The 24,712-nt window shown below is 37.8% G+C and overlaps 1 protein-coding gene across 1 annotated transcript; it reads left to right on the top strand.

Annotated features, from left to right (window-relative positions):
* ugt8 (UDP glycosyltransferase 8) lies at positions 1-24,232 on the top strand. The gene is made up of 6 exons (XM_015032267.1): positions 1-158; positions 9,090-9,922; positions 15,224-15,366; positions 19,986-20,062; positions 20,768-20,987; positions 22,002-24,232. The coding sequence occupies exons 2-6, from the start codon at positions 9,092-9,094 to the stop codon at positions 22,366-22,368; spliced, it is 1,638 nt and encodes a 545-aa protein (XP_014887753.1). The 5' UTR covers positions 1-158; positions 9,090-9,091; the 3' UTR covers positions 22,369-24,232.
* Positions 24,233-24,712: the final 480 nt, after the last annotated feature.

Below are 24,712 nucleotides of genomic sequence, written 5' to 3'. Positions count from 1 at the left end.
TCCTCTGTCGTATTCGATTCTCGGGACCCATTTAAACTTCAGCTAATAGTTTTTTTTTCCCCACCCAAAGTGGGTTTTAACACTTGAAACTCCGCACAGTAAATTCGGGACTGCAATTTTACCTCTCCTTTCCTTCTCCTTACCCGAAAGTCTTAAAGGTAAGGCCAATGAAAATGCGTTTTACAACAGGTGTACAGCACAATTTGCCTTTAGGTAACACAGCCAAACTATTCGCCCCATTCTTCTTCTTACATGCTACGTTTAATTTAAGTAGTTATTTTGTCATGAGTGAGGAAAACTTTACTTTGTTCCTATGGCGTATTTGTCAGTTTGTTTATTTTATTTATTTAAATTGCGTTACAGTCAAATCCTTATTGCAGACTCTCAGGTGTAGCCGGGATCCAGTGTTGCGTTCAGGAACTTTGCGAATCATCAGTACTCGAAATTTACCTATCAGCGATTATCTAGTGCTTTTGTTTTTGTTTTTGTTTTTGTGTTGTTCTTTTCCTCGTTTACCCGTAAAGTCTTATGTTTGAGTCCATAAGGATCACTGTCTTAAACATTGGTTTATAGTTTGTAATCTTGCTGTGTATGTAAAAATCCGTTTTACCTGACGTAAAAAAATATTTTATGTCAGGTGAAGTGCCTTTACTTGACATAAAGGTAACTTAATCAGGGATAATTGAAATTGTGTGAAATTTTTCATGAATGACACATGAGTTTTCTAACAGCTTTTGCCTAAATGTCTGGATTGCTAGTTTTGCCACTGCGTGTATTCGTTTAATGTTGATGTTCGAACGTAACAAACTGATCGTAAACGCAGCATTTTTTACGTCCTACAGTCATCGGTAATACTTTCAAAACTACGATAGTGATCACCTGATGGTACAAAGTGTTGTTTTCCGTCTAGCTGGCCTATGGGTGTGTTAACAACATTTTTTTAACTTACAACGAGAAGCGCATGTCAAAGAAATGAAACGGACACTATAAGTATTTCAAACAATACTAAAATCAGGGTTAAGAAACTGTGTTTTAAAAAAAATCGTTTAATTTATGGCCTTTGATTTACATTATAACCAGCTAAAATGTGAACATAACAAAAATTATATGCCTTTTACAACATAGAATATAGCAAAAAACATTTGAGCAAGACATTTCTGCTTGAATTATTTTTTAGGTAAAATGTTACAGCTAGATCCTGAGATTAGGATACAAATTCCTTCCAAATTTTTTCACTCAACAAGTGATCTTTAATGAATAATCAACCAGTTTCAATGGCTCGACTAAATGCCACACAACTGACACATATCAGACCTCTTTATTCAGTCCAAAGGTCACATTCATTACTATAGAGCATGACATTTTTATCATTAAAATCTGTGACAAAGAACAATGCACTACAACTACCTATATTATTTTTCAAAGGAAACATTATAGTTAAATCCCAACAGTAAGATATACATTATTTACCATTTCTGATGGAACCCAGTCTTTGCACATGCTAATTAGGCATGTTCTCACATAATAAATTTATTGGATTTTAGTACAGAAGTACATGAAAACATGATTAACAAACTAGTTGGTTGATTAAAAACAATCTATTCATCTTCATGTAAGTCAAAATTGATTCTGCGAAGCCAAAATCTCAAAAATAAGCACCCAGCTTTTATTAACTTGATTAAAAAAAATACAACTTATATTCTCAGTTTATTCATGTTGTCATGATGAATTCTTGAAAGTGCAACCCGCAGTCACAGATAAAACATTGTTTTTGTGGGAATGATGGAGCTAGTAATCGTCACTCAAGCAACTTGATAAAAATTGTCTGCTGCTGATGCTTTAAATTACCTACTAACTTTCTCTTGGTAGACAAGACACAACATTTCTATGTTCAGCATAGCTCTTTGGAAGTCGCCAATGTATGGTTGGTGTAAATGTCTTGACTGCCTCTAATGACTGAGGTATTTCAAAAGTTTTGCCATAATTACTTAAAAAAGTGTTACTTTCAGTCTGCCTGGCTTTAAATGTCCAATTCGAGCAGGAATTGGAGTAAGCTATTCATGCTAGAGTAAAATGTGTAATCCACCTGCTTACTGTGAGAAGACTTTTATCCTCTTGTTATTATTTCAACAATAAAAAATGTCTGTCTCAAGAGTCCTCACAAAGCCAATAATTATTTGTGATGATATGCGTTAAATTCAGCTTGACAGGACGTTGACACAGGTATAAGATGCTTTTGATATGACGACCTATAGTAAAAACAGCACAGTGTCACAGTAATGATAGATGGATTATTAAGAAAGATGTGTAACTTGATCCACTTGCCTTGCTTTTTCCAACAACTTGCCAGTCAGCTTTTAGATTGTAGTTTTGCAACTGTGTTACCCTAATAAGAATAATGGATGGTGGTCCTTTAGCTTCCACGATGTAACCTGAAAGATCGTCAAGCAGCTATGTTTCACTTGTGGAGAAAACATGCATCAGTTTGCTGTCATCCTGCTAATCGGCAGCATACAGCAATAAATGAATAAATTAAAAAAACAAAAGTTGGTCTCTCTGGGACATTCACTATCACCTCCCTGAAAGAAGATTAGCATGTTGGACAATGTTGGTAGTTTGGAAACCACAACCTTCTTAAAAACCTGTCTACCTCGGTACTGACCCGCACCTAACCCTGACTGATGGAACTGCTGCAGATGAGCACATGAAAGATTGGTTTTGTGGTGGAAGAGATCAGGGAAATTAGTAATGTGCACCTTCTTCCTGTGTGCCTAATGCCAGCTTGATTGTATTCTAAAATAATTTTGGTTATTTTGCCAACTCTGACCTGGGTCACACATTGACTGATTCAGGTATGTGTTAATTTAACACAGTAACAAAACTATGTTAATTTAGCTACATGCAGTCTGCTTATAGCAATACGGCAACTTTTTAATCTTCCATTGGCCTCTGACCTGAAAAACAGTTTGTGACCCAATGTTTTAAACTATTTAACTCTTATCCCTTAATCATCAAGCCACCATTGGGGTTATCGATGTTACAAGTGATGCATCTTGGGCAATACCTGTTGAACTAGTTTTTGTATTTTGATGGCTGTAAATTAGCAAAAAGTATATAAGGTAAGGACAGTAGATTTACATGAGTGGACTCCTGCAGCTAAATGTCCAGTAGCTTCTTTCTAGTGCTGTTGTCTATCTTTGGACAACTTTAATATTTACAGGTGTTATTTAACCATATGCATAAGTTGACCTGTGGTTGTCTGTCAAATGCTGATGAAGCTTTAAAAGATAAGGGCTTGCTGAGAGATCATGTTGCCATTATAAACAGCATCTCATGTGCCGTGGCCTGGAAAAGTCAGGTGATTTTTCTTTCCACTTCCATTCTGTTTTCAAAACTATTGAAGATGTTGACTGCTCTGCTGTCTCCTCGTCTTGCTGTTGAGAGTTTTGTAGTACAAGTAATTGGACACACTGTCATATTGCTGACATATGTGCTGCCGGTGTTTTAAAAACTGACCCTTGGAATGATCTAACTTGCACTGGCAAGTTGATCATTTTTTTTTAGAAAGATTTTCATTATGCAGTCATACTTTGATTGCAAAGCTGACATGATTTCATTCTTATAACCCACTTTGTTTGTATGTGTGTGTACGTGTTTCTACGTACTGCGAAGACACGCCACACCTTCGATAAGTCCTGTTTAATTTTTTATTTATTTTTTTTAAACAGTACTGAAAAGATAGGAGCCTGCCACGTGTTTGAGATCTGACCTTCTCAGAACACACAAGTAAAATTCGCCTTTCGCTACTGTGGAAGCAGTTCTGCTCTAGATCAAGAAAACGTCATTTTTATGGGGTTTAATTATAGTATAACAAAACAGGTTATACATTTCTTTCTTTTGGTGTTGTAATAGATTTGCTTTTCATTGAGACAAAACAGAAAGTTGCAAGATGAGCCAAGTATTTCAATGGCTTAAATATTCACATGCATATTGTATGCGTGTCACACAGATTAGGCCTTTCTGTTGTACTGTTTGACCGATGTATGTCATGGAGCTAAGGCAGAAAAACAACACAATTAGGTGTCCTGTGGCTTTTTTTTCTCCTTGGTACAAAATACATTTTCTGACTGCAGGGTGCTTGTAGGGTATATTTTGTTTGCTGAAGCCAAACTGGTCATTAGTTACACAAAAACTGCCAATTACTGTGAGATTTTTCTGCTCTCTCTCTCCATCAGTGAATATGTCATTAGAGGGAGAACTTTTGCAGTAATTTTAAACAAGATTGTATGTTGCTAATGTTCTTACTGGTAATTTTCCTTTGTTTTATATATATATATATTTATATATATATATATATATATATATATATATATAGATTCTAATTGTTTAAACCCATAACTTTAACATACTTCCATTAAAGGAATAATGTTTAATGGTTACAGGTACATCTCTAACCCAGTAAATATTTCTTCCAAACTGTTGCAAAATTCCACAAAATTTCTTATCAAACGATCCCCTTCATCCACATGAAGCTGCCTCGGGGTAACTAGACCCGATTGTTAGTAATTTAAGTCATGACGCATCAGAGTCCTGGGTAGATGGCGACTGGTTTCTATAGTTACTGTCAACAGTCTGGACTTTTGAGTGCTTGTTGCGATATACTCTGGACAGTGCCAAACAAAATGGTGACCCGTCTTGAGTCCTCTTACGAGGAGCCACAGCTGTTTGCAGGGACGAGGCGCATACTGTGCACAAATAGACGACTTATTCACGTCATAGTTTACATACTACAAAATAGATATTTGGCTAGCAGAAAGGATAATTCTGTCATTTCATGTAGATACAGATAAATGCTCAAGCTAGCGGTAGCTCTTATACATCCAGTAATAAAATACAAAAGACTTGATATGTTACTGGACTGATGCAAAGAACTGATCATTAAACACTTTTGCTTTGGGTCTGAGTATTGCTGACACATCATCAGTCTCTCCAGAGATGCTTTAAAGAATATGCAAAGAGCCCTGTAACGCAGTGTACATATAAAACACAAACTGAATTATTATTATTTTTTTTTAAATAAATTAACAATGCTAAGCCTCGTGGGGGCACAAGTAAAGCCTGGTGGCTCGCCAGGCTTAGAATACACTGAAGGAAATCCTGGACTAAAACTAAGATAAAATGTAATTGGAAAATATTGATACATAGTTTTTAAATTTGTGTTTTTGTTTATTTGTTAGGTTTTAAATACTTACCTGAAAACTGTGGTGAGCATTTTTATTCCAGCAGCTTGAGTCAGTACTTTGTAGAAACATCCTTTGCTGCAGTTATAGATGCAGGTCTGTGGCGGCATGTTTCTACCAGTTTTGCACAACTACAGTCTAAAATTGTCACCAGTTCTTTACAAAATAAAAATAGCTAAGTCAGACTGGATGGAGATTTATCTATGAACAACAGTGTCTAAGTCTTGCCAAAGACGTTCAGTTAGATTAAGCTGTTCTATTGCTGGAAGATGAAATTTTGTTGCAACTTCTAACAAATTGCCCTGTACATCCTCCCATCCATTGAGTTTTCTCAAAAAATTATTTTCCATCATCCTGTTTCCATTTGGTGATGATGTGTTCAGGGACATGTTGATGTCATTTTGCATGTAGACCAAAAAGTTCAGCGATGGTCTCGGCTGACCAGAGTATCTTCTTCCACATTTGCCATTTTCCCTACGTGACTTAGTCCAGCCTAGAACACATAACTTCCTGAGGTTTTCTTTCTTCACTGATTTTCTTCTTTCTACTGTTCCCCAAGTCCCTTTTCTGTGAAGTGTACAATTAACACTTTTCCTCTCAGCTGTCTTCTACCTGAGCTGTGGCTCTCTAAAACTCTTCATGGACCTCTATCCTATCTCTGTGGTTAGTGCTCTCCCTCGAAGGCCATATCTGGGTACGTTGTACCATATTCTTTGCATTTTTAAATTTTGCTATCTAATGTTACATGCTATCTAATGTTTAAGCATCTTCTGAATGCAAATTATCACTTTTGGATTTTGTTTTGGGTGTATCAGAGTACAGGGGGTTGAATTCATATTCATGTTGCATGTTTCATTTTCATTTCTCTCATCAAATGGCTTTTTTTTTTCTTTCTGGTCCATCACATAAAATTCAAATAAAATAAATTGAAGTGCATTGTTTCAACATGACAAAATCCTAAAAGGTAACTGCAGGAAACTGTCAGTAGTTTTACATTAATAATTTGTTTTTCATTTAGTTTTAGCTTTCTACTGTGTATGAATCAATGCTACATTGAAACTTTTGACTCACAGTTACAGAATGTCTCTGCAGCATGATTATTTCTAACAGAATGCTCCCCCGCCTTTGGTAGAAATCGCTCTCATGAGAAAGGACTAGATGACCTGTGTATAGAGACAAAACTTGCTTTTTCTTTTTATCTTTCCCTCCCCTGCTAATAAAAGACGAGCTCTAACTGATTGTTTTCAGAATGCATGGTGAGCGAAGCGGTTCGCTGTGTCTTCTCCTTTTGCAAAAAAGCTTTGTTGAAAACTAATAAATGTCTGTGGTTCTTTTTATGTAGAACCACAGACCTACTCATGTGATGTTTTTTTTTTCTTTTTTTCTTTCCACTTTTATGCTTAAATGTCAGCATGTTGTCTAAGGTGAAGCAACCTGTAAAAAGAGAGCATACAGCGGCGTTTAAAATAACCAACATAACGTGGTTAATCATAGGTGGTTAATCATTAATATAAATGAGAGCCACAAGGAATGAAAGTGGGCCTATAGGAGCAGTGGCATGATAAAGGCTCTTTGTGGTTGTGTTTGTGAATAGAGCGGCCGGAGGTTTAACTGGAGTGACGTTGGTACTACCCACACCATGTCAGCGATGGCCCTGCTCACACTGAAGGGATTTAATCCAACGACGTCAAACCAAAACAGAAGCTTAAAAGACATAAAAGCTGCACAAATCTAAATGTTGAGTCTGTTTGGAAGCAGTTGTTCCATTTTTATTTTCCAAGAACTATATTTGATTCGACACTTGTTTTTTTTTTTTTTTGTTAAATCGGCCAACGGAGCCGATGATCAGCAAGCTGACAGGAAAACCTTTGATTATTGAGGGAGGTCAAGTAAATGAAATCTGTCTAAAGGAAAAACGACTAGATGAATGCTGACACATCTTTTCTGTAAGGCTGAGATTTTTATGGAAGAAACAGAAAATGCATAATTTACATTGACAGCTTCTTTAACCTCACCCTTTAAATGATTAGATAAAGATGAGATGTTTTTTTCTCACCCTCGGTAGTCTACCTGTAAACTTAGCATTATTTATTAGGCTGCACAATCATTTACAGACCCCCAATCAACATCCTCTAGTTAGACGTATTGTGTTTATACTGTTAAGGTGCCCTTTAGCCAGTGTTGCTGGCCTAGCTGTGTTCATCAGACTGTGCGAGTTGTTCTTTTATGTCAGTGTACCTCATGTCAGGCTTTCTTTTACCTAGTTCATTCCTTCTCCACCGCTTTTGTGGAAAAACGGTGGAAAATGTATTCCTGCTGTTGTTTATCATAGAACATTTATTTAGCGGACAAAAGATTTCCAGGTTCTTCCACAGACCTTTCTGCTGCTCATGGCAAAGATGTTCTATAGGGTTTATTTGATGACCATTGAGGCTGATTTTGTAGTCTCTCCTGTGGGGATTTGAGCAGGTTTTGGATCATGCGCCTGCAGAAATGCCAAATGACAACATGTTTACAGTTTGAGCTAAAATACCTGTGGTGTTTAGCAAACTCCACACATTTATGTTTGTATTTTGTAGGAAATAAGGAGAGTTGTTTCAGTCAAAATGAAATCATACTAGTGTTTATATTGAGGCACGTATTTTGTAAAGCAACTTTATGTATTTCATGAACTTATTTATTTTTTTAAACTCCATTTTAATTTCTGGTTCTTTTTATGCGACATATTTTTATATTCAAACAAAGGGGCAGAGTTTCCTCTGTGGGGCTGGGTTTGGTCAGAGTGAAGCAAACGTCAACATCTTCATGAGGGTGTAGCGTGTTCTCAGGCAGATTGCTCAAGTTATATTAGGGCTTCAACTGACGTACCGTACAGGCCAATGTAAGAGGCGGAATCTCTTTGGAGTATAGGAACTTGTCTCCGTTTATTTATAAGCTCTTGACAACCTGAAGGGACTGATAAGAACACATGAACAAACGATAATTACCCAGCTCCAAATGGAATGCAAGGCCTGTCTTGCCCACATGACACCTGGCATGCTGATGTGGCAGAAGCGAATAAAAATCGGATGTTAAATGATGTCTCTCAGTTTCATTAGCAAACCAGCACACCATCTTCAAGTTCTCATGTTGCCATTGTCATGTTACCCGTTAAGCAATTTTTCTGACTGGTTACATGAACCCAATTGATTCATGATATGGCGCTGGACAAACCGGGCATAGGGGAGGGGAACACGGTGCCATGACTGGCCGTTAAGGTTGGAGGGACTGGTTGTTCAAAACGGATGTGAATTCACTTGGTCAAGTTCTGCACCACCAGACCTGCTCCAAATAGAAAAAACTCTACTGCCTTCCCCCTGAATATAGGAATGTGAGCTGAAAAGAGCCTGAAATCAAAACAGTTAAAAAAATAAAAGTCCATGAAATATGTAAAATAGCTTTAGAAAATAAGTCTCCCAAATAAAACACCATTGTGGAATGGATAAACCTCAAAATGTATGCATAAATCCTGAAATAAATGAATAATTCCTGCTCAGAGACCGTTAATTGGTTTATTCCGATTTTTCAAGGAAATACTGATTTTGTTTATTTATGATGAGCATTGTTCTATTGTTTGTGATTAATGCATTTTTTGTATTTTTCTAAATTTAAATTTTGTATGACATCATCTTAGATACTACACCGCCATGCAAGATAAATTGCATAGTGCAGTAGATAATTTCTGTTCGTTTCTCCACTTAAAAAGACTAGAAATTTTATGTGGTACATTATTTTTAAGGATTTCTTTTTCTGCCAATTTTATGTTCAACATTGCTAACATATAATCTATTTTTTTTATCATCTTTATAGCCATGTTGCTGCCATCGTCTCTGCTGCTCATTCTCAGCTTCCTCACCTGGAGTCCCAGTGCAACACGGGCCGGTAAAATCATCGTGGTCCCACCCATTATGTTCGAATCGCACCTCTACATCTTCAAAACGCTGGCGACGGCACTACACCCAGAGGGCCACGAGACACATTTTCTAGTTTCAGAGGGCCGTGAGGTCCCGCCCTCTCCTCACTACCATTTGCAGCGCTATCCAGGGATCTTTAACAGCACAACAGCTGACAACTTCCTCCAGTCCAAAGTCAGCAACATCTTCTCAGGCCGCTTGACATTTCTCGAACTGTTCGACATCCTTGACCACTACTCTCAGAACTGCGATGCTGTTGTCGGCAATGGTGAAGTAATGAACCGCCTGAAGGAGGCCAAGTTCGACCTGCTGCTGGTGGACCCCAATGAAATGTGCGGTTTCGTCATTGCTCATATCTTGGGCGTGCAATATGCTGTTTTCAGCACAGGCTTGTGGTACCCTGCAGAAGTCGGAGCGCCGGCGCCGTTGTCGTACGTGCCAGAATTCAACTCGCTGCTGACAGACCGCATGTCCTTAATGCAGAGAATTGCCAACACGGGCGTCTACCTGGCACAGCGGTTTGGAGTCCATTACATTGTGTTACCAAAATATGACCGGATTATGAAGAAGCATGGAGTAAAGCCTTACGCGGCCATGGCCGACTTGGTGCAGGGGAGTAGGCTGTGGATGCTGTGCACTGATATGGCTCTGGAGTTCCCAAGGCCCACCCTCCCTCATGTCGTCTACATCGGAGGCATCCTCACAAAACCCCCGAGCCCACTACCACAGGTCAGTGCAAAGATGCATGTTTATGGTGTGAAAAATCTATTTGCCCCATGAAGATTTTCTCAGTTTTGCTTTTTCGACATACATTTACAGATCATTAAACGAATAATAATATCAAAGAAAAATCTAGAAACTGATTTTGCCGTACTTCTTGCCGTCATGCCTTTTCATGGGGGAAATTTGTCCCGCTGTTCTTTGCAGAGCTCTCTTATTCGTGATTACTGCTTAATCATTAACACTTCTCTTAACTGAGGCAAGTGACATCCGAAATTATAAATACCATTCTAGGTTCTTTTATGTAATTCTGGATGAGTTGTTGATGAGATCTTGGATTAAGTTTGGTAGACTGTCCGCTTCTGGGAAGGTTCATCACTGTTTTATGATTCCTTGACTTCAGGATGATTGCCCTCAGTGTGTTTTGCTGGAGTCCAAAAGCACCACAAATGCCTTCAACTCCTTCAAATCATTTTCAGAATAATAGGATGTCAATGAGATTGTTTCTAATCGTTGATTGAGTTTCTGTAGATCAGGACATTATGTGCTGCTCTTTGAAAACTTTTAGCCTACTTTATATCTGTCACTCAGATTCTGTTAAACACTTTTCGTAGTACCACAGGTCAGGCAATAATCAGAAATTAAGCTCATCTGTCCAGAAAAAAAAAGAACCACTAATTAATGGTTTAACAAGCAGAGCAGTTATATTATCACATACGGTCACATTGGTGTCGATTGCTCTTTTCTCTTACAAGATGAAATTATAATTTGAAAACAACTTTACGCATTTTCTAATTTTAACCTTAATCTGGTACTAAATTGTGTTTGATCCTAATCTGTCAAGGGTCAAATACGTTTTACAGCAGCAAATAAAACATGGGCTAGAAAGTTACTGCTTTGAAAAAGCTGCAGTTTCTAAACCATTCTAATTTTTCATCATGCCATTGTTACAGTTCAAAGTTCCTTCATTAAAATGCCAGAGAAGGTTCTGCAACGAGTGGAGTTTGGAGCAAAGCTGCTCCACACTCGCGCCACTCTACTTGTTTCAGAGCACCACCACCCCATTCTGATTACACTGAAGACAGCCGACTGCAAGCTAAAGGGCAACACCAATTTCTGTTATTAATGTCTGTTGAAAGCTAAGTTAACCAGAGTGCAGTCAATTTAACTGAACCCTGATTATTGGCCACCCGATATTAATATTAAGCAGAGGCATTTTTATGATCCTGACAAATTTGGAGCTTATCTCAGTCCAGAAACAGGCACTTTTACAAGAACCGTATTATAGATTGTAAATAAGTTCACATTAACATAATATGGATCATACCGTTACCTGTACTATGATGGGTTTTGTATGTTAAACAAATAAGCATAATCTTTTTACTTGGCTGTTTTAATTGTGACTAAGAAAAGTGTGCTAATTTGCTAAAATAAATCATTAGAGCATTTTGTTATTGTTATAAAAAATATAATACTTGGAAACTGACTACCCATCCTCTGACAGATTGCTCACAGAGACTCATTCTGCCTCATAAATACGATCAGTTTATGTAAAGTTGCTGTTTAGCTCCGGTGATGAGCGTTCCACCCTTCACTTTTCATAGTGTGTGCCGTTTAGAGGCACACACCGTCCAAAATACAGTCATCGTGTTGGTATAAATTAATTCACTATACAGAACGAGACCGGTTCGATTTTCTGTCTAGTACACATCCAGTGATATGAGATGGTAAAAAAAACAAACTATAAACTATCTGACTTTCTTTGGCCTCAAGAAAGTCAGGCTTGTCGAAGGGAGATGGAAAAAGTAAGAAGTTTTAAAAAGTACATATTTGTACTTTTTAGGATTTCCACATTTCATCTTGTTGGCATTAATTAATTTGCTCTGTAAGAGAAGAAATTCTTGTTTTTGCAAATAAGCTTAATGAGTCAAGCTCGATAAATCCATCCAGCCTGACTGTGCGGAGGAAGCAACTTTGCTGTTGCTTAAGTAACAGCAGAGCTGCTTCCCCCACAGAATGCACTTTTTTTTCACCTCTCCCAGTCCCAGCTGGATTTCTCTGACTCAGGATAAAAGTCTTCTAATAATTATCTCAACGCTGAGGTCTGAAACTATCTGCAGAAGGAATTACTGTGGCTTTTTGGCTTTTACATAAAAGTGAATAGATCGATGTACACATTTAGTTTTAATATTGACCTAAATACAGTAATACTGTGGTATTTCTTTACAAGAATGTTATCCTGTGGGACTCTCATACTCTCATTCCACTACAACAGAAGTTGTAGAAATCTACATTTCTTACAGGTAGTGCCATAAATATCCAGAGCTAAGTGCTTGTAACCATGGCACTGAAATACAGTGCTGCATGAAGACTTGAGTGTAACTACGTCATTATGGAAATGTGTTGCCTCACATGGAAAATTTGTTTCTTGCTCCCTCATTGACTAAGGAGAGGTTTATTGTTTTGAAGTTGTACTTTGGAAAATACTTTTCTTTTCCTTCCCACATTGATTTTTTTTTCTCTAACTGATATTTCTTTAGCATCATCAGTCCCTGCTGGTTTTAGGTTACAAAATATATTTACAGTAAGGGCTAAGAACCTGTTCCTGTTTCACAAAACAAGCAAATTTGTTTCCTAAAGTTGTCTAGCATTCAAGTACAATATTTTTAAGTTTTTGTTTTAAAACACTGAATTTGCACACCATTAGTAACTTATCCCTGTTTGGTTTTTTTTTAGTGAGTCCTTTCAGCTTTTCTTTCAAAACATTGGGTGTGTTTCTTCTCGGGTTTTTTTTTTTGTTGTGTTTTTTTCTTTCTTATCACTATGTATATCTTATCACACCCTGCAACAGAGTGAGCCTTCATGGCCGAGGTGGGGGTTAGGACGGGCTAGAGCTGAATGCACATGGTAAATTTTAAGCAGATGATAATGGGAGCTATGGGGAGCAGAGGCGGGCGGTGACGGGAGTTAGTTCAACGTTTGGGCATTGAGAGCGCGGGCCGTCGGTATCTGCTGCTGGGGGTTTTAGGAATGCCACTCGAGGCGAATAGGGAGCATTGTGCCGTACTGTGTGGAGGGAGTCATAATGGAAGTGGAGGGAGAACGCGCTCATTGTTCTGAGGAGAACTCTGGGGACACTGGGACTCTTTTTAAGAGGTCACTAAGGCTGCGTTGTAGGGATGGTAGGGCTGATCCGCAGGGACACTGGGCCCAGTGTGCCCATGAGGTTGCTCGGTGCCAGGGCCGACCTGAGCTGCTGCAGCTGGACCGACAGTCCCTTTCCTCTAATTGTCCTGTTCTCCTGTGACTTCAACATCCTTAATTAGTCTGTAAGCACTGCTCATCGATACAGACCCCCATAACAATTTACCTGTGGTGCCCTCCTGAATGCTTGGCAACCCCAACCAAGAGGGGCAAGGAAAAATTAAAAAAAAATTCTCTTTTTTTTTTTTTTTTTTTTGCTGTATCTTTCTTTATGCCTTATCTACCTCTCTTGACATTCTGCTCACTAGATAGGTGGGAAGAAAAACTGAAGTTATTCTTCAGTCTTGGTTGTCTTTGTTTTGGTAGTTTTAAGACTTGAAGTATATCTCTGACTCTATAGACAGGTTTACACCAATAGACATTTCCCCCTCAATGCACATCCACCTTTCTCTGATGGCATGTTCTTCTGTATTTCTTGGGTTTCTTTACGTTACAGGAATGAGGGAATTTACTGAAAATAACTATTTAACGCTGAAAAACGGTCTCAAATTAAAGGTTGGATTTGTCATGAAGAGATTATACTACTGCAATAAAATAGCTATATATTTGTAAAGGGTTTTAAATAATGTGGGTTGCAATGTATATTTTATTTGAGAAAATTTCTAAAAAAAGTTTTAAAAATATTAATTCAGATAAATATCTATTTTGCTGAGTCAAAATGAAGAACGTCTGCAGTTTTGTTTTTTTTTTTTTTTTGAGCTCCTCTTCATGCCTATTCAGAAATAATTCACATTGTGTAACGACATCCTGTAATATGACAACCGTGGTTTCAAGTAGCGGGCGTGCTCAAAAATGAGAAGAAGTCCCCTGACGAGATCGTGGAACCAGTTTTTGTCTTCCAGGAACTCAACCTGGACAGAAGTAGCTTCCTGCCTTAATGTCCCAATGGGGCTGAGTGCTCAAAGAAATCTAGTTCAATTAAAATTCAATAACAAATATAAAATCCCACAAGCTTTCTGCCTTATTTTTACTTCTTACTATATGCTATATATAGTCATACAATGGTGGAACATTATGCCAGATCCGACAAGTAAAGTTTTACAAATGTATCCTGAACAGAATTTTTTTTTATCAACTTTTTTTTAAATAACAAACTGATATCACAATTGTGCTGAGAAGCAGTTTTGAAAACATCTACAAAAAATGTTTACAGTATTAAAAAGAAAGAAAACTCCATTTTGCTTGTTAACTGGTGTCAGTTAACCAAAAGTTTAGCATTTTGTGAAAGAAAGATTACCCACATTTGTTTGTGTGTTTCATGACAAAAAAAAAAAAAAATACAGCTTGTCATTGTCCTGTGAATATTTTGCTGTTCTAGACATAGCACTAATAAAACAATTTTTATTAAAAAAAAAAAAAAAAGTTTTTTGTCATTCATTGCTCTCCATACTTTCAAAATAACTAGAGATACGTCTTTGTTGGTCGACACTTTTACGTATTTTCCCATTCATTGTGCAGTTTCTTAAATCTGCAACTGGTCTATAAATTTGATATATTGTGCAGCTCTTTTATGCAGTCCGTTTTAATAATATAAACTTGCGTAACGCTCACAAACAACCTGATCTTTCGCAGACGGTGCATCAGAAAATGTATGTAATTTATTACACAGATGGTCAGAGTAAGGGTCTTAAGCTAAAATTGAAATATTAAATTTATTCCCAAAAGAAATATTTCTTTGGTACCAACTAGAGAGTAAACACTTACGCATTCCAACATCGCACATGCTCTTTAAGCTCTTTAATAAAGCTATTGATACAATAACTTTTTCTCAATTTGTAAATCCAGAAAAGAATCACTGAGAAATAAATACTGTTCTTTTTTTTTACTGTCACTTTATATTGTCCCTGTAGGGACATTTGCCTCATTGTAATTTGAAACATTTTTCCTTGAAACATTTTTCCATTTTTCCTTAATAGCATCAAATTAATCAAACATAAGATGGTTTGAATGATTGTGAAGAGATGAAGAAACAAAGTTCGGGTTATACGTTAGCATGCTGTTCTGGATCTGTAGCTTATTGTGGCTATTTTGTCTCTGTTCCTTCAGTCTTTTCAGGCCCTGGTGAACGACACAGCAGAGCATGGCTTTGTGGTGGTGTCGTTTGGCGCTGGAGTCAAGTATCTCTCCCAGGACATTGCTCACAAACTGGCAGGAGCTCTGGCCCGTCTGCCACAGCGTGTCATCTGGAGGTAATGCTCGCATGCACCCGTTCATCTGTCACAGAATAATGTTTGAACAGGATTTTTTTTTTCATATATATATATACACACACACACACTCATCATTCTTGATGTCACATGACGTGGAACCCCGTAATCAGCTATATAGCTGGTCAGGAGCATTGTAAAATAAAGGCAGTGCTTTGTCCCTCAGTGCCGGGTTGTTTGCTAAGGTCAGAGTCCGGACCCACCCACATGTACGTAATATCTGGAGTCATCTCATGCGCAGTGATCTCCTTTACATCATGAGACTTGCCTCTGCCGAACCTGATGACTTCCATTTTTAACAAAGGAACTATTTCATTTTAATTACTGCATCAGATCATAAGAGTATAAAAAGCTGGATTAGTTTAGTTTATTTTCTAAACTTCGTCTTTGCTGGTGTATTGTAACACACATGAAGACGGATAGCTACAATAATTGCCAATGTGCTTTCGTAGGTATGACTGCAAAGTAAGGTAGGCTTTAGGTAAACTGTGGGAATAAAAGCATGAGACATACACTGGCCTTTATTGTAAGTACAATATAAGAGAAGAAATAAAAGATTGAGAGTAAAGAGAGAAATGGAGGGGCTGTGATTTCAAACATAGCCTCTGAGCATGTTAATGCTTAACTCTTATCTTATGTAGTCATTGATTACAGAGACCCAGATCTCTGAGTTGTTCTGATCCCATACAGGATTAGGAAATTCATTGTAAAACTGACTGGCCTCCAGTATAATGTCCTCTCCCCAGGAATCCAACAGTAATACTCATCACTCTTCATCACCTTTCCACCAAAAATGTTCTGCTGACATTTATTTAGGAATATTTGTGAGAACAAACATTACCGGCTCCAAATTTAGGGACAACTTATATCGATCGTCATGTTTTCTTTCACCTTTGCTTTAATGTTCCATAATGAATTATAATCGGATTATAGATTAAGTTTTGTTGATGCTATATTTGTTAGTTAACATATATAACACACAATAAGTAAGTACCTATGATTAGGAAAAGTAATCCCACATTTTCCCTTCACTCACTTTATCACTTAGTCTTTTTTTTTTTAATGAACGAATCTTTGTTTAGACTCCACACCTCATGAATAAACACACAAGAAGCGGTGAAAGGATAAAGTTCAAAGTTGACAAACCACATTCCTAACTTTGTAAAGATAGGACGGACGACAGGGAAGAGAATGCCTTTTCTGTGCAGGAGATAAGAGAAACGATATATGTTAAACGTTTGGGTGTGATTTAAGAAGCAGATATCAATAATCTTGAGACTAGATGTGCAGCACATTCTTTCTGTTCTTTTATACGTATAGCAAGCTCAGTAGTTCTCATAATTAAGATGCAGCATGCTGTCTTTCTCTATTTTTAATGTAAATATGAGCTAAAAATTGGTGCGTTGTTTCTCTCCTTTACTATAATTTAGCAAACTAAACCACTGTTATTTTGGAAACTGGATTGCAGTTGTAAAATATCGAGAAGCTGATGTCAGTTATGCAGCACCCAGGGAAGTTGACTATTTCTTGTGAACATGACTCTGATAAGATTGTTTTTTTTTTTTTTTATCGTGCCACAGGAGAGAAGTATCCCAGTCACATGGAACACGACACCTTTTATTGCTCCCATTTACTAAATGTTCCCATGATCTGCATATTTACACAGCCAAGCCTCACATCCACATAATGGTCATGTACGCCTTGTTCAACTGCAGGGTAGTTTTTGTGTTGCCGCGTCACATTTAATTTCTTTTTTTTTTTGTTTTGTTTTACATACAATCAAAATTAAATCCATGAACTGATGCATAAATGAAGACAAAGAGAAGATTCTGTTTAAAGGCTTTCAGTGTTTATTAAAACCAAGAGGATGTAAGAGATGGAGGGCCAATGTGTTCGAAAGGGGGATCAAACCAAATGAATTGTTTCATTGATAAATGCCTCCATGAATGCCGGCTTTGATTGGCACGACAATGAGACGAGGCTTTGTTGACTCTGGATAAAAGACTTTGAGTCACGGAGGGAAGCAGACAGAGATGGACAGATGGAGGTTGTTTTGTAGCATGCATATGCATCGTTAACGGAAATGCTTTACACGCGCACTCTTTCACATCCACCGATCTCGCACTCTGCTTGCTTTCACACAATGACAAGTGTTAAGGGTCTGTGTCATGCAGTTCAGTCACTCTTTGCCAGTTCAACCTTCTCTAACCTTTTGTTTTCTCAGATCCACCCGTTAATGAAATTTGCCTATTTTTACTATTGAGACATTGTGTCCATTCCAGGATTTTTTCAGAAGAGCAGCATACTTTGATTAAACATTTCATTTGATAGTGGCAAACATAATAAAAAGTGCTCAGCTAAAAAGGTTTTGGGGTTATATTCCATATCCCTCTATTATGGAGGGATCGGTTTATAGTCATGATCAGCTCCAATGTGATCAAAGATCTGCCGATACCTGTGGGTTCTGGTAACATTGCGCAACACCTGTATGTATTGCAAAAAGCTCCAGTAAAGTTGTATTGATGAAAATACTGATGTGCTCTCCAGAGACTTTAATTTTCCCAAAAATGCATTGACTTCCCCAAAGAGAAAAGACTCAACATTTTATGGACTCATCAGACTTAAGATCTTTCTTTTATTCTCCAAGCAATTTGTCAGGCAACATTCAAACACTGTAAAGCTTTGTGGCTCAGGGATCATGGTATGCCGGTGTTTTTCATACTATGACGTTTGGCCGATTTGTTGTATACCAGGAATGCTTAATTTGAATAGCAGGATCATTAGTTAATGTCACGCTACATCAGCACCCACTTTCTGCACCTGTAGCCTGCAGAGAGAAAATAAAACTATATTACTCTTTATCTTTATCTGGTCAAAAAAAGCTACATGTAAAACAACAACCTTATATTTTAGCTTTAGATATAAATAATAATCAAGCACAGCAGAGTTAATTATTTTGATTTTACATTTATTAGATTTAGAGTTTAGAAATGGTAAAAAAAAAAATTATCATGACTACTTGATTTTTGCAATTGTTTTGAAATAGAAAAACCAAAAAAGCAAACCAAAAAACAGATTGGTTATGACATTATTTTAAATGATTTACCAGGTGCAGTTTGCAATATGAATAGTTGTTTTTTTTTCTTTATACATCAATCCTCTTCCCCTCAGAGCCACAGAAATTGCTGAAAAGACTGCTGCCATTTACAGTGCCAGTTAATATTAAACTCTAATACTTAGATGCATTCCATTCACATTTCCTTCATAACTTGGGAGTCATCCAGTTCTTTAACTAAATCGTTGTGAAACACTATTTTATGAACAATGTATTTGAATAGGCAGAATTTATTTTCTTATCCTATCGTTATCTAAAGAAAATAAATGGTGGTGAACACTGCATGCAAAATTTATCAATTTTCCATAGAGATTTTTTTTTTTTTTTTGGGGGGGAAAGAAGGAACTTCTGTAAATATAAAAAAAATCCACTCATTAATCATTTAAAAGCTTATATTTAATCAAATAAGATTATACCATTGTTTTATTTACCCACAAGCACCACCTAGTGGCTATTGGTGGAAAGAAAGTAGCTACAAAATGTTTAATATTGATGTCAAAATCCATCAAGAAAATATATACATGAAAACATTTGACAAAATGTAACATTTATTGCTTGTTTCATCATTGATGGCTGTATGTTTCTATGATGCAAAGCACTTTAAACTGCGTTGTTGCTGAAAATGTGCTGTACAAATACATTTGACTTAACGTGATACAAAAAATCTAACCCGAGTCCTTTACTCACTGATTAAATAAGATAAGTAGACACAGACAGTATCCACGGATCTTTCTGGCATTGTTTTATTGTGCATACATGGCATCTATTAACTGATGCATAAGCGACCGAGCTGACAGGCTTGTTAGTGGTTGGTCCATGAGGCGTGTGGTTATGCAAACAATATGACATCATGAGTTATTACTTTAGAACTTGCTTCTGGTGTGAGTAATGTATAAATATTTTCCTCCCTTTGTACATCGAGCCTCAGTGTGAGTGTATAAAAGGATGTTAAAACAACTGTGAACTTCATTGAATTGCAATTTACCTTGTTAAGAAGTTTTGTTAGCACTTGCAGTTTAATTATGCTGTGCACAGTTAGGGGATTCATTTGAATGGTTTCTCGTTTGACTGTACATGGAAACCTTAAAAACACTTGTCTAAATCTCTGTGTACTTTGAACAATATTTACCTTCTAGACATTTTGAATAAATACCTCTGCTTCAATTCTGAAACAGGGGTGTTTATACAAAAACAGAAGGAAATAAATTTTTAGTTTGTATTGTTAGGACCTTGATTTGTCTAAATCTTAGCATTTCTTATGGCTGAAAAAGTATATATGCAAATAATTTCAGTCACTCGCATTGTGTTGCATGTGCCACAGACATGGTGCATTTGAAAAATATTGCAGGTTGGAAATTAACCCCGGCCCAAAAATAAAAAAAAAAAAAAAAAAAAAAAAGATTCACCTTTCTTCTGTGTGTCTCTTCTGAACAACTTGTTTCAGTGTCGGGTCCTTTCACTATGATTTTCCTTGTCTTTCTTTTAGATTCTCTGGAGTTGCACCCAGTAACCTTGGCAACAACACCAAGCTTGTTGATTGGATGCCACAGAATGACCTATTGGGTGAGTGCGTACCATTTATATTTAGCCTGGTTTTGTGCACTGTGTTTCATGGTCCCTGAAAAGAGCATTTCATTGTAGAGTTGGCCTGAATTCAAAGTCCAAATAAACAGACGCTGTAAAACACTCTTGTCAAATGAGATTGGCAGCCTTGGCCATGCTGATAACTCTATGAACTATGGAAAAACACAGTGCATTGGTGAAAGAAATAAAAATAAAATAAAAAATCAAGTAATAGTTAAAATAGATTTACCGCCCAGCCAATAGATGTATAGATAGACAGCTGGATAATGGGACTTACCCGGTTGTACCTGATAGACGTTTCAGAGACTCATTAGCCACTTTAGTGGTGAAATCTAAATGCGAATGCTATCCGTGTTCTGCTCTAAAGATGTGTGAACAAAGGTTAGAAAATATTTACACATTTTCATGTTTGACCTTTTTCAAAGGTCAGAGTAAGTGACTCTGTTGACACAAAGGAAATGCATGTTTAGGTTTGCTTTGTTTTCATAAAGAGGTGATAAAATCAAGATTTTATGGAGAAACTTTTGAAATAATGTGTTTTTAAAATGTATGTTCCACTTAAAATGATGAGTCTCTGTCACATGCCCTGAGAACTGTAAATATTTATATCAAAACAGGAGTGCAGGAAACGCAGCATGTTAATAGTTACTAATAATTTCAACACCTATGCTTCCCACCATCCAGGCCATCCTCACACTAAGGCCTTTCTGAGCCACGGGGGCTTAAACAGCATCTACGAGGCCATGTATCATGGGGTGCCGGTGGTGGGTGTGCCTCTCTTCGGAGACCACTATGACACCATGACTCGTGTGGCAGCCAAAGGGATGGGAGTCATGCTGCACTGGAAAGACATGACGGAGAAAGATCTCTACGCTTCCCTCAGCAGTGTCATCAACGACCCCAGGTTGGACTGATTGGTGTTATCTTTACTCGTACATTTCTTTGTAAGCACCTCATGCAATGCTTTGAAATGTATTAATCTTTGTTTTTTAAATTTTGATTTTATGTGATAGACCAACACAAAGAAAATAATTGTGAAGGAGAAGAAAAGTTATTATACAAATAAAAATCTGAAACCACTTTTACAACTATTGATTTTGTTCTCCAACAAACATTTACAAACATGGCGTATGCAACAACCAGGGCCTGAAACATTTCAGGCCTGAGATGCTGAAACACTCTTCCAGTGAAAGCTTCAGGAGGCAGTGGCTACTGCCTCAGGTGTAGCCACTGCCCAAAGCGCAGAGAAGGCGTGTTTTAGTATCGCTGACACCCATGAGCGCTCCACTGTGGAGCGAACCTTCTGCTTCCTAAAATGCTGGCGGCAGTGTGTAACTTGTATTTGTCACGCCACTACCGTGGCTACCAAAGGTGACAGCTTTTCAACTCTCCACCTCACTCACATCAAGTTCTGCCTTGTCAAATTGTGTTTCTTTACTCATTTCTCTGCCGTTTCCATTGTTGACCATGAAATAACATTGGTTTGCTGACTCATTTAAATGCACCGACATTCACAAGGTAGTTTGCATTCGCCTTCCATGGTTGAACATGGGTGTGTAGGGGGGCCAGAAACTGAGGCGGATGCAGCAAACGAGTTGCAGCTGCTATGTATAAAGGTGAAATTGATTTCTGGTGTGTGTGCTCATGGTTTCATAAACCAAGATTTATTTTGGTGCATGCCATTTTCAGCTTTTGGGTGTAGGTAGACTTAGACCCGACGTAATGTTCTACAATGTAGCTGGCAGAACAAACTCCAGTGTTTAAAGAAAGCCAAAGGAGCTCGCAGTTGTGTAGTTTGTAACGGGGAATGGTGTTCTCTGTATCTCTTTTTTTTCATAGTCAGAGTTGTCCCCATGTTTTTGTTTTTTTTTTGTGTGTGTTTTTTTAACCCCCATCTCTGCTGTCCTCCTGTTCCCAGGTACCGCCAGCAGGCTCGTCTCCTCTCCAACATTCACAAAGACCAGCCAGGCCACCCAGTCACCAGGGCTGTGTACTGGATCGGCTACATCCTCCGTCACAGTGGCGCTAACCACCTGCGCTCGGCTGTGTATGAAGTGCCCCCCTACCAGTACTTCCTTGTGGACGTCCTTCTTGCTGTTGCAGCTGCCGGCGCCCTCATAGTGTTTTTACTGCATAGGTTGGTACGTCTCCTCAGGGGCAAGGCCGGCGACCACAGCAGAAGAGTCGACGGCAGCATGACCAATGGACACTGTCACTCTGAGAGCATTGCCAACGGGAAGCACAAACGCAACGGTTCCTTGAAATCCGAGAAGAAGATAAATTAGTGTTTCTGAATGGCGACGTGAGGAAGAAGTTGCCCTAAGGACTCAGTTCTAGGTTTGGTTCATTGCTTTGACAAAAAGCGTGGAGCAAAAGCTGTTCTTAGGTCTGTGTCAACGAGGCAACTGCTACTCAGAGAAGCACAAGGCTGTAGGAGGATACACTGCATTGTGTGGGGACAGCAAGGCATCGGGTGCTCCAAATCTGTTGTGTGTATGTGTGTGTTTAGATGAATGTTTGTGCTATGAGGCAGAATTAACAGAAAAAAAAAGAAGAAAAAAAAAAAACTATAACCACAGCTACAGCGAGACACCGCAAGTTGTTTTTTTACGGATGAAACAAAGGAAGGACACATCTATACAAGCATCTCATCTACTCCATGTTCCCTGCTGGCTTCCTCAGCAGAGGGAGGACCACCAAGCCTTCATCCTAGGAACAAAAGCAACAAATCAAACTGCTTTGGATTGATCCTGTGTTTTAAAGTGTCTGGTGATAACTGTAAACAGAAGAAAAATCTATTTATTGCTGCTCCAATGCATTTTAATGATGGACCTTTTTAACCTTGTCTTTATTGTTAATTTATTTCATCTGTCTGTCAGAGATGTGACAGCATGACGGTGGACGTACACTCCTTATTCCGAGATCGCATCTCTCTTTGTATTAGTGAAACAAGCAACTTTGACAGCAGCGATCGAGGATGAGTCAGAGCATCACTCATTTACGATTGTTGCTACCGTAGTCTCCCGTTTCTTCGTTCTGCTTCCGTAATCTATTTATCGCAGTAAAGATTTCTTACCCTGTTGCCATTGTCAGGGCTGCACTTGACTTTGTACATAATTTCTCCATTATTTAGTTGTTACTTAAATTCTGTGCACTAATTTCAACTCGTCACGATTGCTAGCCTTAAATTACTTTTCCCACAGTTTTACTTTGATAAGCCTGGAAGACATTGCTGTTGCCATCCATGTGCAAACCAGCAGACTTTATAGAACTTATTATAATTTCAATGCTTGAATGAAGTGCCTTCTCAAGGCTTTATGTAAAATCTACAGGGCTCTCCACATTATTGGCATCTCTACTAGATATCTTAAAGCAGCTGTTGAACAAATTATTCTTACGCTTTACCATAATAAAATATGTGTTTTAGCCATTCTTCAAAAAAATGTTTTATGATTATTTAGTAATCATTGACCTGTTTCCCTTTAGAGTATGTGTATGAAGTCACAGAGGCCTATTTCAATACCTGATGGTGTTTTTTTTTATTAATTTTACATTTAATTTCTATGTCTAAGAACTATTCATAGGTAATCGAAAACTTTGTTTCCCTGGAGAAACAACATCACCAAGATGCCATTTTCTTTTAGCCACTATTCCAAATGGTAAAAAAGAGAACATGTTAAGAAAATAAGTAGAAGAAAACTGCTGCTCATTCAAGCTTGAAAATATCAGCAGCAGAGACAGTATTACAAGTTTTAGAAAACTTAAACTGTGACAAACAAGGTCACTTAGGAAGGAAAAAAAACAAAAACATTAAGCAGCACATATGCTACTCATCCCAATCGAAGTTGACCAGTGTCTGTAAACGTCACAATAATGAAAGACTTCATACTTTCTAGGAGAATGTATACAGAAAGCAGGGACCTATTTCTCTTGGCCACTCTTCCAAATGGGAAAGGAACTATTACTATGTCAGAAAATGGGCTTTCGTTGCACCACGTTTAGCCCAAGATCATCTTCACACCCTGCAGTGGAAAATGTTGGTAAGAGAAGCATTACCAACATTAGTCAACAGTAAACTTTTCATGTGTCTGATTATGCTACTTGCAGTAAAAGATTAATTATTTTCTAACTTTAAAAAAAAAAAAAAAACTACCAGGAGGTGCCAATAATTGTTGAGTGCACTGTATGTTTCTCTGTCTTTTCTGTGTTTCGTCACACATCGTTAATCTTATTATGGGAATGAGATGGCTCTACGGTTAGCCCTATGAGATTCGATGACATTTTTGTTCTATGAAATTAGAACGTGCAAACAATTGTGTGTTTTTAAGCCGTCTTCTGTTACTTTTTTTTCCGTTTATCTTGTTTCTTGGCATTCCTTAGGAACAGCTGGGTGAAACAAGATCAAGAGAAGCCATAGTGTAAAAAAAAAAAAAAGATTCTTTTATGGTTTCTTGTAATGTGACACAAGCTAAAAGTATACATAGAGCTGGGAATATTCGGGCAATAGCAACCTCCGCTCACTGTAACACTTTGGCATCGGGTATAGTGTTTGCTTTCTACTCAGACTCATATAAGCTTCAATCACAGGTAGAAGCTGGGATCAGTGACACCCTCCATGCTTTTTGTAAA

The sequence above is a fragment of the Poecilia latipinna genome, unplaced genomic scaffold (genome assembly GCF_001443285.1).
Source record: "Poecilia latipinna isolate Pla-1442-1.1 unplaced genomic scaffold, P_latipinna-1.0 Scaffold237, whole genome shotgun sequence".
In the NCBI taxonomy this organism is placed as follows: domain Eukaryota; kingdom Metazoa; phylum Chordata; class Actinopteri; order Cyprinodontiformes; family Poeciliidae; genus Poecilia; species Poecilia latipinna.
Note: the sequence above shows the minus strand (reverse complement) of the source record. Positions and strands in the feature narration are given on the sequence as shown.

Bases quoted from the DNA above. Each gene is read 5' to 3' on its own strand.
- ugt8 (XM_015032267.1), top strand. From the start codon at position 9,092: ATGTTGCTGCCATCGTCTCTGCTGCTCATTCTCAGCTTCCTCACCTGG. The intron at 9,923-15,223 runs GTCAGTGCAAAG...CTGTTCCTTCAG, and splicing joins CCCCGAGCCCACTACCACAG to TCTTTTCAGGCCCTGGTGAA. The intron at 20,988-22,001 runs GTTGGACTGATT...TCCTGTTCCCAG, and splicing joins AGTGTCATCAACGACCCCAG to GTACCGCCAGCAGGCTCGTC.